The sequence below is a fragment of the Magnolia sinica genome, chromosome 10 (genome assembly GCF_029962835.1).
Source record: "Magnolia sinica isolate HGM2019 chromosome 10, MsV1, whole genome shotgun sequence".
Taxonomy (NCBI): Eukaryota; Viridiplantae; Streptophyta; class Magnoliopsida; order Magnoliales; family Magnoliaceae; genus Magnolia; species Magnolia sinica.
Window position 1 is genome coordinate 68,899,141 of NC_080582.1, and position 17,511 is coordinate 68,916,651.

The 17,511-nt window shown below is 39.0% G+C and overlaps 1 protein-coding gene across 1 annotated transcript; it reads left to right on the plus strand.

Annotated features, from left to right (window-relative positions):
* Window positions 1–11,997: 11,997 nt before the first annotated feature.
* Window positions 11,998–17,285, plus strand: LOC131216923 (leucine-rich repeat receptor-like protein kinase TDR). The gene is made up of 2 exons (XM_058211541.1): window positions 11,998–14,894; window positions 16,792–17,285. Exons 1-2 carry the CDS (start codon window positions 12,296–12,298, stop codon window positions 17,100–17,102), a joined length of 2,910 nt encoding a protein of 969 aa, XP_058067524.1. The 5' UTR covers window positions 11,998–12,295; the 3' UTR covers window positions 17,103–17,285.
* The last annotated feature ends 226 nt before the right edge of the window (window positions 17,286–17,511 follow it).

The window sequence follows — 17,511 nt, forward strand, 5'->3', positions numbered from 1 at the left end:
CAAGTTAAATAAATTACATATACAGTTCCCAAAATTATAAAATGATAAAGTGTAATGTCTGCTAATCCATATCCCTGTAGCCCCAATGACGCAACTCCAAGTCTACATAAACCCACTAGAGAGTTACAAGTAGGAGAACTCCTCCTCGTCGTCATAGAAGTCAGTCTCCGCCTCGTAAGTCTCAACATCACCTGAAACTACAACAGAGTCTAGTTGGTATTTTAAAACACCGTTCCAAATTGGGAGTGAGTGATCAACTCAGTGGAGCTATAAGGCAAAGGTTAACATGTTATCAATTCAGTCAAGCAATAATGATAAAGCAGTACAACAATCATGTCCTAAGTACTCTTGTTAATGCAAGAATGGTATGCGACAATGATGTATGCTCTCACCTGCACTCTCTCTGCTACATCATCTCACGATCGCACATGCAACACTTTCGGTAAACGTGCACTTCCTTGCTAAAGCATATGCAATGTGGTGCATGATCATGTTAGCTAAGTTCTTATTTAGGCTTATTCATACAGTAGGTTCGGGAAGCTAAGGTACCTCCCTTTATATCATTGACCCAAACAATGATCCATCTAACGTCGTCAATCCTAGTTAATCACATATGATGGCAGTTCCATCTCACTATGGAGAGGCTCATCACCTCAGCATAGGTATGTTTTATACTTGAGGTCACTACGGAAAGGCTTGTCACCTTAACGTAGTCCCTATATATACTCGAGGTCACTACGAGATGCTCGTCACCTGATTGTATGCCGACAGCTCGAATAGAGTGTCTCATACCACTGTATTTGGCTCACAAGTTTAGTTTACTCATTGGTCACTACGGGGAGGCTCGTCATCCCAACGTAGACCGATAACTCGACCACAATGTTCCATACCACCATGCCCGGCTCATGAGTCTTAGCGGATCGTAGTACCAAAGTTAAACGGGCTTTTCACTGGTAAGTTGATACCTTAAATTCAAGCAGTAACGTCCATACATGGTGAACATACATTAGGTCGATCGGGTTACTTGACAAGCTCGACTGGTACGAGCGTACGTTGAATTGATCGACATGAAATGCGTAAGCATTCGGCGTGGCCTAACCACTATCGACAAGCAACATACAACTCAGATTTATCGAACGTGTCTTATGTGGCATAACGACCTTGACCACTAATTCGAGATTCATTACCGATTGCCTGGACTACATCGTAGCTCCAATCACACTCTAAACAATAGCATTCACATGTGATAGTCAAAGACAGCATGTGACAACCAATCTAAATACAAATCCCATGTGAGCATTTCAACAAACAAATAGTACACATGTTATTATACATAGGCATTTCATCCATAAATCACATAGTAGTAAGATAGGTTATACAAAGGAAACTGTAACTATAGATAGGGGAATCGAGAATCCTATCTCAACACCCTCATTAAATACATTTCAATAAGCATTTTCTCATTCAGGCATTTTATCAAACACTTAGACTACACCTATCAATATACATGTAATATAGTAGTTATAACAGGTATTATAGCAAATCCCTTCATAAAGGATTCACCATACGTACAACAATCATGTATCCTCAAACACCAATCATAACAAGCACAAATAATAATTCCATATTCAATCAAACATTTCAACAAACACATAGAATGCATTAAAAACAACATAATACACATATATATGTAATGTACAGAAAACATCATATCTAAGCATATGTGATAGCAATCAAGTCAGTCATAAATCATTACTGACATTGAAAGCCTTGAAACCATAACCTAAACGTTTATAGTTCGCACCTTCCACTGGTAAACTCGTATCGAACTCAGTTTGAACACTAAGTCTTCATATACGGCAAAACGACAACCTATAGCATGAAATAGGTCAGTTATTTCACCATTTACTCTATCTGGATACTTAAAACAGGTTAGAGTTAGAATTTCTTACCCAACAACAGAATCGGAATCGCCAATATAGCGACATGGGATAGGCAATTTAACACGTAGAGCGGTGGGAATGAATCCCAGCAACTCTCTCTCACTTCTCCTCACTCTTTCCTTCTCTTTTTTCTCTTCCCTCTCCTAGGGTTTAGAGAATTCGTATGGAATGAAAGAGGGGTGGGTTAAGGCCCTTATATAAGCCCAGAACTGATGTAAGTGGCCCCAGGGCCATGGTATACTTAAGTTATAGCCAAAGAATGGCTGTTTCGGTCCAACGGGGCTCATCTGGGGGCCCATTTTCTGCGTACGGTCTAGAGGAAGTCCCCTTAACAATGAATCTATGTCAGGTTAAAGTTTCGGTCCGATCGGGTTTGTAGATCGACCACGGAGGACCAGTTTCAGTTCAGCGGTCATCGTCACTCGATCAAGGCCACAAGTACACTGACATGTGTTGAAAATTTTTCCTGATCTGAGGGTGTAGTTGGGTCAGAATCTGACGTTCTGAAACTTTAAATTTAGCCTGCAAGCGAACGACCCAATTCACTTAAGTTTGAGTTCATTTTTTAAAGATATTCGCGTTTCTCACACACTTCGCTCCGGGCTCAAGTTGTGCGTTTCGTGATACTATTTGGACTTGATTTTCGAGATGGTTGTCAAGCCCAGTAAGGCAGTCATAACTGTATAGTTTCGCGTCACTCGGACTTTCGACGCGCAGTCCGGGATCGATACAGAGTTTCGTGATGCTCCCGAGAGCTACTGGGTTTTGAGATTGATCTTAGGTTTTTAGGTAATATAACATTAGCAATTCTACTAGTTTCGGGTCTTGCAATTCGTATTGAAAGTGATTCGAGCTAATTCGCTGATTAACTCAGTTTAGTACTTAGTTAATTTTCGTCTAATTTCTAAAGGATTCGGTCCTTAGTGATTTCTGCCTGAGGTGGTACTCGGGTCTTTGTACGGATTTTTTCCGAGACGTTACATATACCATCATTGTTTCTTAATAGCTTGATACCTAAAATCACATTAGCTTCACTCATATCTTTCATGTCAAAACTAGATGATAAGAATCTTTTAGTGTTATTTATAACTTCTAAATATATACCAAAAATTAACATATCATTTATATAAAGACATATAATTACTCTTTTATTATCAAAGAATTTTGAATATACACATTTATCAGATTCATTAATCTTAAAGCCATATGAGGTGACTACTTTATCAAATTTTTCATGCCATTGCTTAGGTATTTGCCTAAGTCCATAAAGTGACTTGATCAATTTACACATTTTATTTTTCTACCGGAAACTATAAAACCTTCTGGTTGCTCCATATAAACCTCTTCATCGAGGTCACATTTAGAAAAGCTGTCTTTATATCCATCTAATGGATTTCTAACTTATAAATGGATGTCAGAGCAACTAAAACTCGGATAGTTGATATCCTCGCTACTGGAGCATATGTATCGAAAAAAGCAATACCTACTTTTTGTGTAAATCCTCTAACCACTAATCTGGCCTTAAACCTTTCTGCAGTTCAATCTGGTCCTAGTTTTCTTTTGAAAATTCATTTACAGCTTATTGGTTTTTATCCTGGGGATAGATCCACAAGTTTCCATGTTTCATTTTACAATATAAAATCCATCTCATCGTTTATAGCTTCCTTCCAAAAAGAAGCATCATGAGATCTAAGGGCATCATTTATTGTTACCGAATCATTTTTCATGTTATGTATCAACATGGTTTCATCTAGTTACCTTAGGCAATATTCGCACCCTACTGGTGATTAAACTAATTTGCAAGAGGGTTACAACAAATCCGCCTCTAGGATACAATAAGTCTTTTCTCCAAGACCGAAGAAACGTGGGTTTCAGCCTACAAAACTGAAAAATCGGACCCCGAACACACTTTTATAACGTACACCCCTGACTTCTGTGCTGTTACAGTTTACCTCTTGAAAACCATTTGCAATTTTCTACCTGAAAAACTATTTACAGTTTAGTGCTTGAAAACTGTATCTTTTCAAAAATCATCCAAAAATGAAAATGGAGAAGAAAAAGAAAATGGAGAGGAGATTGTTGGAATTGTGATTCGGATTGACCTAAAGATGGGTTTATATAGAATCACAAGAGATGTTTTAAGACCATTTTCATAAAAATACATCTTCTTCTATGGTGTCTTTTCAACAATGGTGGTGTCTTTTCTACAATGGCATCCCTCCATTTTAAATTCAAATGATGCTTCCTTTTACGAAGAGGCACCACTATTCACGAATATGAATGGTCACCAACAATCATCAAAAACCACAACCCTTTTACTAATTTCTTTATATAAATTAAAATTTTATTTTCTTCTTATTTTGAAAAAACCCAACAACATGCACAATAAGGGTTGACCTGCCAAAAAAAGAGATTGACTCCTCACTAGTCAATGTAAACTGATTGATTTGTTCAACACATCATGATTAGGCTATACCTCAAGTTTCATCCCAATCAGATCTCAAATTAATGAGATCCATTTAAAACTATATCAACAAAGTTCATATTCAATCCTGAAAAAATATGCTCATCAATGGTTAGATCCATTTAGCAGCTTCATCATGTAAAATAATGCTTTTACATAAAATTTTAGGTCAAATGAACTTATAACAAGTGATATATGGTCCAATCATGTCTTAAGTCATTGTCACTACCCAAATTGCACATTGTTGAAAATTTTGATCAATTAGGTATCCAAACCACATAACACCCAACATTAGAATATCCTTCCATTGATCATGTAACATGGTCAAGCATATAACTAGACAATCAATTGTAATATAATAATTAATGGTCTAAATCATGCGAATGTGGGAACACGCATAAGATGTCATGGGCCCTTCACGTGCACCATACTTGGAAATGTGAGGCAAACACCCACCATGCATGAGTGCGCCCCACATGTGTGATACTCAATTATAAAAGGCTATAAGTAGTGACGCAGGGATGGACATGATAAGGTTGAGCACCATCTTCCTCATGGGATAATTGCTCCGAATCCACATAGCTTCTCCAGACTCATCACAAAGGTTCCTCAAATCCATGAGGAGAGATAGAAAATAGAAATAATTCTAATAAAACTCGGAAATAACTTAATTGATGAGTAAAAACAAATTTACAATCCTTTAAATAGTGATACCAAACCTAGGAAGAAGTTTCAAAATCAAACTCCAACTAAAACTCCCTAAAATTCATGACTTACTATAAATAGTAAACATGCTATTAAATAGACGGTCATAATTTTCACTAGACTTCTCGGTTTTTGGCCAAAAATATTAAGTGTCTTATTTGGCTTAACCATGTTATTCTCCTAATTTGTCTAAACACTTTTCATATTGGATATAACTCCTAAAGCTCAAAAGATGAAGAGTTATAATCAAACTAAAACTTATTATAAATAATAAAAATGAAAATAAAATAGATTTTCGACCATCGATTTGATGGAATCTCGCAAATTTGGCATGGGAAACCCAGCATAGCGGGTTGGGTGGTTAAAGTAGCTTCTCTTCCCCCAAAATCATATGGTACGTCGAATAATTCATTCCGGTTTGTGAGATATGCCCGTTTTAGTGTTTTGACGGTCATAATCACTTCCGCCTTCGATCGCGCTTTCTCTGGTCCATCTTGGACATAAAAGAGTCCACAACCTGCTCTACATCAAGTAGTCAATCATTACAGAGTAATTATATGAATGATCATGATCAAGAGGGGTACATATGAGTTCCCTTTTTAACTATTTTTTCAAACTCGGAAGCTCCCAAAAATCCTAAAATTTTCAGATCCGAACAAGTTTATATTTAATTGAGAATTGGAAATTTTTAAATTTTAATTTAAGATGAATTAGGAAACATAAGGAGAGAAGAGGAAAAAAGGAGAGAGAGAGAGAGAGAGAGAGAGAGAGAGAGAGAGAGAGAGAGAGAGAGAGAGAGTGTGTACACTTGTCACACCCTCTCTTCTTTCCTCACATTGTCGTACACATGCACATAAGATAATAGTATGACTAACAAATGGGTGGCCCACGCCGCCCAACATGGGCCACCCTTTCCTCAATATGAGTGCATCACTGCAGAGCTAGTGCCCTCTTCTCTTTTGTAACTTCTTCACGTGCAATGTTTAGTGGTTGTCCACGATTCATCAATCAATAACTTAAATTGAAAGGCCTAGAGGTTATACGACTGGTAATCTATTAAGAATTATAAAATTCTATAAACTTTACGACTTGAAAATCACTGAAATAATTGCCTCCATTAAACTACACAAAATAAAAATTTTAAAATAATAATTAAATCCAAGCAATAAAATAAATCACCACTTATGAATTATCACACATTCTCAAACCAATCACATTTAGTTAAAAAGAAAAGTTTATATCATCCAATGTGTCCTTAATTGATCATGAATTCAAATTTCACGTTGGCGATATGGTGAAATTGAAATCTATGGATCTCCCAATCCATATATTCATTCATGCGGATATTTTAAATAATTGTTCCTCATTATGGATTACACAATCAATACAATCAACTCAAAGAATAGGCACACTCATTGACACATTCAAAAACCAAAACTAGGCCAAAAATCATGGTACACGACCGCTCTTATACCAATACTTGTTGCATTTTTAGATGAAAATGCAGCAGAATTAATTTTAAAAATTCAAATATTAATTATTTCCTAATGAATTTATATCCATGAGCATACCATATTTCATAAAACACAAAATATATATTCATTAATGCATATCTGTGCATGAAAAAATCCACCCATTTTGTCGTTGTTGATCTCTTAATATAGAGAGTTTCTTCCTAATTTATAGCAAGCATAGGAGAGTGAAAAAGTGAGTTAATTCTTCTATTGGGAGTCGAAAGCTAACTAGAGCCATCTAAGAAGTAGACCCCAAACTAGGGGCATGTGCGTGTGTGGTGGATGGGAAGTGGGGACATCTCACATTCTCCCTCTCTTTCAATTCTCTCTTGCTCTCTCTATAAGGTGGATGTCCATGGGGGGTTTGGATGTCTAAGGCTCTCATCTCTAGAATCTCTCTTCTCACCTGAGATTGGAAACACATACACACACATACATGAAAGATGGTACAATGTCGTTGACCTCACATAAGCCTCCTGTAAGGTCGAGCTCTTGAATCATGTAAACCTTGACAACCCGATAAAACCATCTAGACACACCTAATTTCAATGGCCATGCAATAGCCTTGTAAAGAGAGCCAAAGTATTATCAATTAAAATATTTTCATCCACACATTCTCAATGTAAGAATTTAGCAAAGCCAATACAACCGCAAGTCTCTTTTAGTCTAGGCATGACATGTTACTACCTAAGATACTTGCAAGCAAGAAATAAATGGCAATTTAAGTGATTAAAGACCACATCTAGGATACCATCTATAACATACACACTTATGTGGAGTAGGGGAAAGGCACATCGATCCCAAGTTGGGCTCGATGATGGAGTCTGTTTATCCTACAATAAGTCAATTTCCTCATATAAGATTTACCAATCTTAACATCATAGGCCTATCCAAGGACATCTATGGTCATGATTGAAGTATTAAGATCCATGGATCACTAATCTCCACTAGCTATTAGTTGTTCAATTATCACAATGCACAACAGAGGAGAACTTCATAAAACATAAGAATAAAAATGTTCCACACACATTAACTAACTATTAAATAAATGAATAATCCATGCATAAAAATTAGTTAAATAGCAACTAAACATTAGTTTTTCATTGCATAATCCTAACATGAAGCACATAGAGGTCCAATAGTACTCCATTCACATGGAGGTCATAAGTAAAGAGGTAGAGTTACTTCACATCTTTACAAGTGACCAAGTGGTAGATATTTTCACCGAAATACTAAGCATAGATAAGTTTAATATCTTCGAAAGAAGTTTGGGAATGATAGATACAAGTGGGACATAACAATGATGGAAAGTGTTGAGAATCATTATCCAGTCCTAATTTAATTAAGATATTTGGTTATGAAGTAAGCTTTAGTGGAGTCAATTAAGAAAGTGGTTAGTTAAGAAATTTCCTTGTTATAGTGTTAGTAGGATTAGAAAATAAAGAACTCACATTCATATAAAATCTAACTAATAATCACATAATATATATGTGTGTGATACAAATAAATAAATAAATAAAGTACACAACATATATGTAAAGACTCTCTCATCTCTCTCTTACTTTTTTAAGAAAGTAATTTTTGTCCTTTAATTTCTTTTGTCATTATCTTTTCTCTATATTCTTTCTTTTTGTTTTTTTCTTTCTTCTTTTCCATGGATACAAATGACCCTTATTTATATGGTCTTGCTTGGGTGATGTTCTACATCATGAGCATCCAAATCTTATACCACTACATGGAACACAACACAAAAATCAAACTGCAAATGATCTTAAACATATGATTTTACTTGTTGAATCTGAACCATTGATCATTCTGTATCAACTACCCATATGACATCGATGAATTGTATAGTTAGGCTCGTTTGATGAACTAGAATTTATAGGTACACCCCAATCCACATCTTAGGAACTTTCGCATGAAGTTGAAGATGAATGACCTGGTTCAACAATTCGCATAAATACTATAGGAGTGACCGGAAATGATAAGTCACCTCTCTAATCTTATAGATATAATGACCTTATATACAATCAATGTTTTAAATCATTGAGCGGCAGCATTAGTGGATAATGGGTATTATTCCCCACTCTATTTTCTTTATGGGGAAGTATGCCGGTTGAGAATATTTATCAAGGGTATAAGAAGAGTTCAGAAGCAATAAGGTTTACCCCTTTTATACTGATCTCTTTCCCTTATTTCAATTTTTTTTTTTTTTAAAAAATCAAATTTAAAATTTGAGAATGGAGAGAAAATGAAAACAAAAAAAATAGAAAAATGGAAAGTGGAATATGAAGGGGTGTGGATTGGGTACTACCCATCAGGACATAGCTAGAGATGCATGGTTCTATTAGGGGCTTTGTGGGGCCCACCGTGATGTATATATTTTACGTGCATCATCGATATATTTTGAAAGATCATTTGAGGTCATGAGCCAAAGCTAAAGGCATATTGAAGGCTCAAGCTGACCACACCGTTCATTAATTTTTAAAGATCATTTGGGATCATGAACCAAAACTAAAGACATATTGAAGGCTCAAGCTGACCACACCAAATGAAGCAGTGGAAATTAAATTACTACAGTTGAAATCTTCTCGGGGCAGAAGTTTTGAATCAAGCTGATATTTATGTTCTCCTTTCGTAGAGGTCTACGTGACCACATGAGCAGGTTGGATGGAAAACAAACATTACAGTGGGCCTTCTGTGCCCCAAAGAAGTTTTCAATGGTAAGAATTTAATCCCCACCGCTTCCTGTGGTGTGGTCCACTTGAGCCTTCAATATGCCTCTATTTTGGGCTCATGCCCTAAAATGATCTGTCAAAATAAATGGACGGCGTGGATAAAACATATACATCACGGTGGACTCCACAGATCCCCTGACAGCACCATCCGTCTCTTGCTAGGTCCTGGTAGGGGTAACCCAATCTACGCCCAAGATATTACGAGTTACAAAAAAGAAAAAAAAAAAAAACGTGTGGGATCCATCGAATGGTGGTTGCCTACAAGTGGGCCCCACATGAGCCGCACGGGCCATATCCAGCAACATGCTTACGAACCATCACCGTAGTCTTGTCCATCATAGATGTCAATTTAACACTCGAAACCGCCTTCCTTTTTTGACCGTGGAACGACCGTTGGAGGCATTTCAGTTCAAATGGTGGGACCCACCAAAGCCTTTCTCTACAATCCACACGGTCGGTGCGTGTATCTCAAGGTAAAACGCCCACACCTTTAATCACATCCTTCTTACTTTCGCTAACGTCGTGTTTGAGAAAGATCACAAAAGTTGCCATTTTTTAAGTAATCTAACCACTGCGTATCTGCGCGTAAATCCTACCTAATAAAGGGAAGGGGCCCAACACGGCCTTTGGTTGGACCATCTTGTGGGGCCCACCACAAGCAACTGCGGTGAGATCATCTATTTTGGACGTTTCTGGGTGGGCCACGTTTTGCAGCGGCCCTTTCGCCCTTTTTATCAGCACGTTTCCCGAGGTATGGAAGGGAACCGACGGACACGAGCGACTGCACTTTTCTGCCACTCAGTACTCGCACGTGAATATGTGTACAAAATCCAAGCCGCTCAGTACATCAATGTAGGTGCGGCCGGGATTAACCCGGGACAGTATTTCCCTTAACGTCGGGCCCACCTAGACCTATGTATTGTATATCCACACCGTCCATACGTTTTTTCAGATCATTTTAGTACGTAGTCAGAAAATGAAGCAGATCCAAATCTCAGGTGGACCGTACTTTAAGAAACAGTGGTCGTTGAACCCTCCACCATTAGGAACTTCCAAAGGACCACCGTAATGTTTCCATAATGGTTACTTTCCATCTAACCTGTTGATAAGGTCACACGAACTGGATGAAAGGAAAAAAAAAACAAATATTAGCTTGATCCAAAACTTTAATGGCCCACAAGAAGGTTTTAATCGTCAATCACTACTGTTTCCTACGGCATAGTCCACTTGAAATTAATCTACTTCATTTTTCGGATTATGCACTAAAGTAATCTGGAAAAATGGATGGTCGGTATGGATATAAAGTACATGCATCAAGGTGGGCCCTGCAGTAAGAGACGCACCACCGTGGGTAAAGGCCGGGCTGCACCCAATCCGCTCCCTTCAATATCTAGAAATAACACCAAGCTTATCTGATCCCAGAGGACGGTCCATTCATTTTTGTACTCGTGGCCCACCTGACAGTCAGACCGGTGATCTTTTATAGAGGGAATACACGCTGTGGGATGCCAGCCACATGTGTGAGAGGCGTAGTACGGAATGATTGCACTCGTGGGGACATTCAAGCACCAGATTTTTGTAGGGTGTCGACCAAATCCAACGGTGGTTGAATGCACACGTGGGTAATCAGCTGGGAGGGGCCCACAAATATAGATTTGCCGAAGATTGCTTGTAATGAAAAGTGGAGTAATTACACCAGAAACTGCTGTTTTCACACGGTTTGAAAAACCAATGGGAGGACTTCACAGGTTCAATCCTATACAAAGGTTTGTAGAATAAGCTCATCCTACGACTCTGCTTGTGGGCCCCACTGTAGTTTTTGTATAGAATCCAAACCGTCCGAAAGGTTTTTCCTACCGTGAAAGCAGGATTACCAACAAATAAGATAGATATGAAAATCATGTGGGCCACCACATGAATTTGGAAGTTTTCGGGTGGATGTACATTGATTTCTATAGTGTGACCCATATAATGATTTTATAGGCCCGAATTTTTGGGAATACCATAAATGTGGTGGATTTCAGTTCATGAGAGGTTTAGATGGCATGAAAACACCATGGTGGACCCCACACATTCAGCTGAATACCATTTATAGTAGGTGAATAAGTTTTCAGTATGATCTGACCTCAATGTGTGGATCTAATGGCCATTTAATCAACTGTCCGAAGAAGGGTGACCCAACCAACAAAACCAATAGCAAAACTTCACTATAGTGAATCCTATGACCATCTAATCAAAGATCTAGACCGTCCAAAAAAGGATTAACTGCTTGGTTAGATCACTTGCAGTGGAAATTCTACAAGAGACATTCTGAAAGTTCCTTTTTTTTACACTCACTCGCGGACGGTGATCAGCAGGCAGGTGGCCCACGTGGCCCCACCACCACCACCACTTACAAGCTAAAGCAAGTGGGCCCCACTTATCACTGATAGCAAGAATTCATAATGGTTGTTCCCCAAGGGATCAACTCCTCTCCTGTTACCAATGTAGGTGCCCCACCAACATCTAAAACACTGCCTTGAATGGATTGTTTATGAAAAAACAAAAGCAATGGTCGAAGATCGCCGGCCTTTTTAAGCGAAAGAATCCTATGATCATCATCACCGTTCATTTCACCATCACTGATAGAATGATTGGATTCTTCAATGAGAGAAAAAGCAAAGATGTGCAGATGTAAGATGAACAGCATTTCCCTCCTAATGGCCAGCACAATTCAAATAAACTACCACAGCTAGGCCCCTCTCTTCCACCCAAAAGCAGAAGAACAGAACAGGATTCCCATCTCAACTAATCAAATGGGCCTCGACATCACCTTTCGGCAGTTCCCATGCACATCTCCAAACACCATCTTCATCAATCTTTCGATGGGTATTAGATAATCTTACAAGGGGTCTGGACATATGCTCCCTTGTTCCGAAGATCTTCGATAATATGCAAATTCCCATGGTGATCTTTTGGAGCATTGCTCTGCTGTTCTTCGTCCGGACACAAGTATCATGTTTGGATCCTTTCTCGGAGGCGCTTCTCGGCCTGAAATCTGAGCTAGTAGACAGTTCAAATAGTCTGTATGATTGGTCATCTGTTCCTTCTAATGGGAATTCAAATTCTACAGTTCCCGCCTGTTCTTGGTCAGGAGTTAAATGTACGAAGAATTCGAGCATGATCATCGGTTTAGATCTCTCTCAAAGAAATCTTTCTGGGTCAATATCGGGCAAAAACATCAAGGTCTTGGTCGATCTCGTTGACCTCAATCTCAGCTACAATTCCTTCTCCGGTCAGCTTCCGACAGACGTGTTTAATCTCACCAATCTGAGAAGCTTGGACATCGGCAGGAACAACTTCAATGGCAATTTCCCTGATGGGATCTCCGCTATCCAGCGTCTGGTGGTGTTCGATGCCTTCAGCAACAGCTTCTCTGGCCCACTGCCGACGGAGATTGCCCGTCTGGAATCCCTCAAGGTACTGAACTTAGCTGGGAGCTACTTCGATGGTCCGATTCCCCGGGAATATGGGTCATTCAAGAGCCTTGAATTCCTTCACCTTGCAGGGAATTTACTGAGTGGCGAAATCCCTCCTGAGCTGGGGAACCTAAAGACAGTGACCCATGTAGAGATTGGCTACAATTTCTACCATGGAAGCATCCCATGGCAATTGGGAAGCATGACCAAACTTCAGTACCTCGATATGGCCCACGCCAATCTCTCTGGCCCGATCCCCGACTATCTCAGCAACCTGGCCAATCTTCATACTCTGTTTCTCTTCAGGAACCAACTCAGCGGATCGATTCCATGGAGCTTCGGCAACATAACGTCTCTCATGAACATAGACCTGTCTGAAAACCAGCTCTCTGGATCCATACCGAAGAGCTTCGCAGGCTTGAAGAATCTTCGTCTGCTCAGTCTCATGTATAACAGCATGAGCGGTTCAATTCCAGATGGAATTGCAGACCTTCCGCTCCTCGATACACTTCTAATATGGAACAATCTCTTCTCAGGCCCGCTGCCGCAGAGCTTGGGCAGGAATTCTCAGCTGAAGTGGCTCGATGTTTCTACCAATGGTTTTACGGGGATTGTTCCACCTGATCTCTGTTCAGGAGTTAAGCTTTTGAAGCTCATCCTCTTCTCCAACAATTTCACAGGCGGGCTATCTCTGGCTCTCTCGAATTGCTCATCTCTCATCCGTCTTCGGATCGAAGACAATTCCTTTTCGGGTACAATCCCACTGAAATTCGACATTCTTCCCAACATAACGTATGTGGATCTATCCAGAAACAGGTTTACAGGAGGAATACCAAACAACATTTACAAAGCTGGCAATCTTCAGTACTTCAATATCTCTCAGAATTCGAATCTTGGAGGGACTGTCCCAAGCAGAATATGGTCTCTGCCGCTTCTGCAGAATTTCTCAGCATCTTTGTGTAATATCTCCGGCAATCTTCCTCCATTCAAATCCTGCGACTCCATTTCTACAATAGAACTGAACAGGAACCAGCTATCAGGGACAATACCAGGAGGTGTTCTCCAATGCCAGTCTCTTGAGAGAATGGATTTATCAAAGAATCAATTGATGGGTCAGATACCACCGGAGCTTGCGAGTCTTCCTACCTTGAGTTTCATAGACGTATCACATAACAAACTTACAGGTTCCATACCGGCGAAGTTTGGAAATTCTTCGGAGTTGGTACTTTTGAATGTATCTTTCAATAACATTTCTGGGTCTATTCCACCAGATGATGTTTTCAGATCAATGGGTTCGAATGCTTTTATCGGAAATCCGCAACTCTGCGGACCACCTCTGCAACCTTGTCCTGATTCAACACAGATTCCACATGTTGCTGGTTTTGGACTAGGTAGCAAGAGTTCAGAGAAACTTGTATGGGTTCTGTCACTATGCTCGGGTGTGGTTTTACTCATCATGGTATCCATCTTCGGTATTCTGTATATCTACCGACGAAAGAGAGGTCAATGGAAGATGGTCTCATTCATTGGACTTCCTCGATTCACAGCAAATGATGTTTTGAGGAGCTTGAATTGCAGCAATTCCATAGAGATATCACCATCACTATCAGCAGCTTCCTACTGCAAAGGAGTTCTTCCGACAGGGATAACAGTTGCGGTGAAGAAGATCGAATGGGAAGCTAAGAGAAGGAATGTGTTGTCTGAATTCATTAAGCTAATCGGCAAAGCCAGGCACAGGAACCTCATCAGATTGCTCGGGTACTGCAGCAACGAACAGGTCGCTTATCTTCTGTACGACTACCTGCCGAATGGGAATCTAGAAGAGAAGATGAGAATGAAACGGGACTCGCCGATCAGCACTTGGGCAGCCAAGTACAAAACTGTGATTGGGATCGCGAGGGGGCTCTGCCACCTTCACCATGACTGCTATCCTGTAGTTCCACATGGAGATCTGAGGTCGAGCAACGTAGTGTTTGATGAAAATATGGAGCCACACTTAGCTGAATTCGGATTAAAACGTCTGATGCAGATGAACAGCGGTTCAATCCCAAGGAGATCTGGGTCAGGCACAGGTATGTTTGTTCTGTTTCCTTGCAAATTTTCACTGGAACTTGAAATGTTCTAACACGCTGAATCTTCAAGCATTGATAAATTATCATTAAAAGAGCAAAGAACCACAAAATAAAACGGACAGTTCCTCATTTTCTAGGGAAATCACAGAAAACTGCCCCATGAACCGTGAATATTAGTTGGTTTTTTATTAGTGATAGCAAAGTGATAAATCTCGTTCTCGGCTAATCTTGGTGCCACGATTTATCAGTAGAAAATTTCAAACTTGGGGGTTTTTCTTGGCGTATTTTCAGATAAAGTGATCACAGAAAGGAGAAATAAATGAACAAGGAAAATGCAAAGAGTCAGCAAAAAATTGAGTGAATTAGTATGGAAATTTGCAAAAAATATAGAAACATGTTTCTTTAGATTGTGTATGGTTGCACTAAATTGTTTAGATTGTGTGTGGTTGCACAAAATTTCATGAAATATCATGATATTTCATGATTAATTAGTCTAATTTGGTACAAAATGTCATGATATTTGGTGCTACCAGACTCACCCTCAACAAGACAATATCACAATATCATCCTATTTTCTCTTTCCTGAAATAAAAAATAAAAAATAAAAAATAAAAATGAAATGCCACTGATGTGTTTCACCAGGGTAGTTAGATCAGTGAAGGTTTTTTGGTTTCCTCTCAGACTCCCCTAACAACAGCTAGAAAAAATGAAATGCCACTGATATGTTTCACCAGGGTAGTTAGATCAGTGAGGTTTTTTGGTTTCACCAGATCAGAGAGCTACCCCAATAGCATATGCCTATGTTACTTGGACACCAACCGGTATGCCAGTTTAAGACACTGATATAAGTGTCCACATAAACATTCCAAGACATCAAAATGGTGCACTTAATAGTATATTTTAATTAAAAATATCCCAAATAAAAAACAATAACAGTAGACCTTATGGTTAATTACTTACATGTAAGAAATCTGAAAAAAAACAAAAAAAAACAAAAAAAAACAAAAAACAAACAAACAAACAAACAGACCTAAAAACTAGTTACTATATGTTGGCGCATGTCAGCATCAACAAGTGTTGACATGACATGAAACCCAAAAGGTAACACGCCGTTGTTACATAGGCAGATGCTGGACCGAAATGCAAAACAGGCAGAAATTTTAGTATCTCAGTCATCTCACTGAATCAGTAGCAGCAACAAAAGTTGAACAAAGCAACTGTTAAGATTTTCTCAACGCACTATATAATGGAGATTACTGTTTACTGTTATAATCACAAGAACGACATGAAAAAAAGGTTCTAACTGTTTCTTCCAAATAGCAGAACACAGTCGTGCAAGAAAATCATCATGTTTTGTCGAGAAACAGCGGTCCACTTCAGAAAAAAGCAGCAGTGTGGTTTGGTCACTAGAGAAGAAAACAAGAAAGTTTTGTATACTATTGAAACCATAGTTTAAAGACTAAAAGAAACTCAACTAGACTCAGCCGAGTTGAGTCAAATTGACTAGATTTCACCATGACTCAGAAAAACTCTATCTGGTCACGACTCGGTCAAAACTTGAGAAGAACTCAACTCGACTAAAAAAACACAGCAGATCTTGGAAAAGAAAACTCGATAAGACTCAACCGGACTCAGCACAACTCAACACTATTTTATACATTTTAAGTATTAACTGAAAAAACTCAGAAACACTCGTACGAGTTTTCAAGAAACTTGCCCGACTTTACAAGTCGACTCAGTTCTCTGGGTTTTTAGTCGGGTCGAGTTTTCATGTTTTTAAATCATGCTCGAATCCATCATGACATAACCCACCCTTTAGTTCCTTCACTGATATCAGTTATTTTAACAGTCCATACAAGATAATCCTACTGCCATCTCTATGTTTCTCATACCACAGGTGAACTAGAGACCGAAGTGAAGGAGGAAATACACAGAGATATTTACAGCTTTGGAGAGGTCCTCTTGGAGATTTTAACCAATGGTAGACTGAAAAATGCAGGAGCAAGCATACAGGCTAAACCAAGAGAGGACATCTTACAAGACGTCTACCACGAGAATGAAGAGTGTCCAACAGATGCATCAAGAGAGGAGATAAAACTGGTCCTTGAAGTAGCTTTGCTATGCACCAGGAGCACATCATCTGACAGGCCATCCATGGAAGATGCAGTGAGACTTCTGTCGGGGTTGAGGCCGAACAGGAGTAACTAGTCACTTATCTCTAGACCCCCTACTATCACAGAAGTTAGTGAACTGATGATGGTAACAGTTTGTGTTTGCATTGTTTGATAGCATATTTGTATAATTAATTAAGTTTCTATGCTGTAACATAATCGCTACCAGTGTGTTATGCTAAAGCATCTATTAATAAATGTAAGTATTTGAATTTTTTTTAATCTGAAAGAAGAGCTTTGTTTAAGGGTACTATCAAACACTTAATGTAACTATGAGAAACTCATCCCCAAGTCAGTTACAGCTCAAAAGAGCTACTTCACGCTCTCGAACTATTAGTGGGCAATCCATGTGCGCTTGTGTTTTTTTTTCTTTTTTTTTCCCGCCAGAATCTGCAGATCAGATTTCTCATGCCTCCAGATAGCCCCATGGTGATGAATTTAGAGTC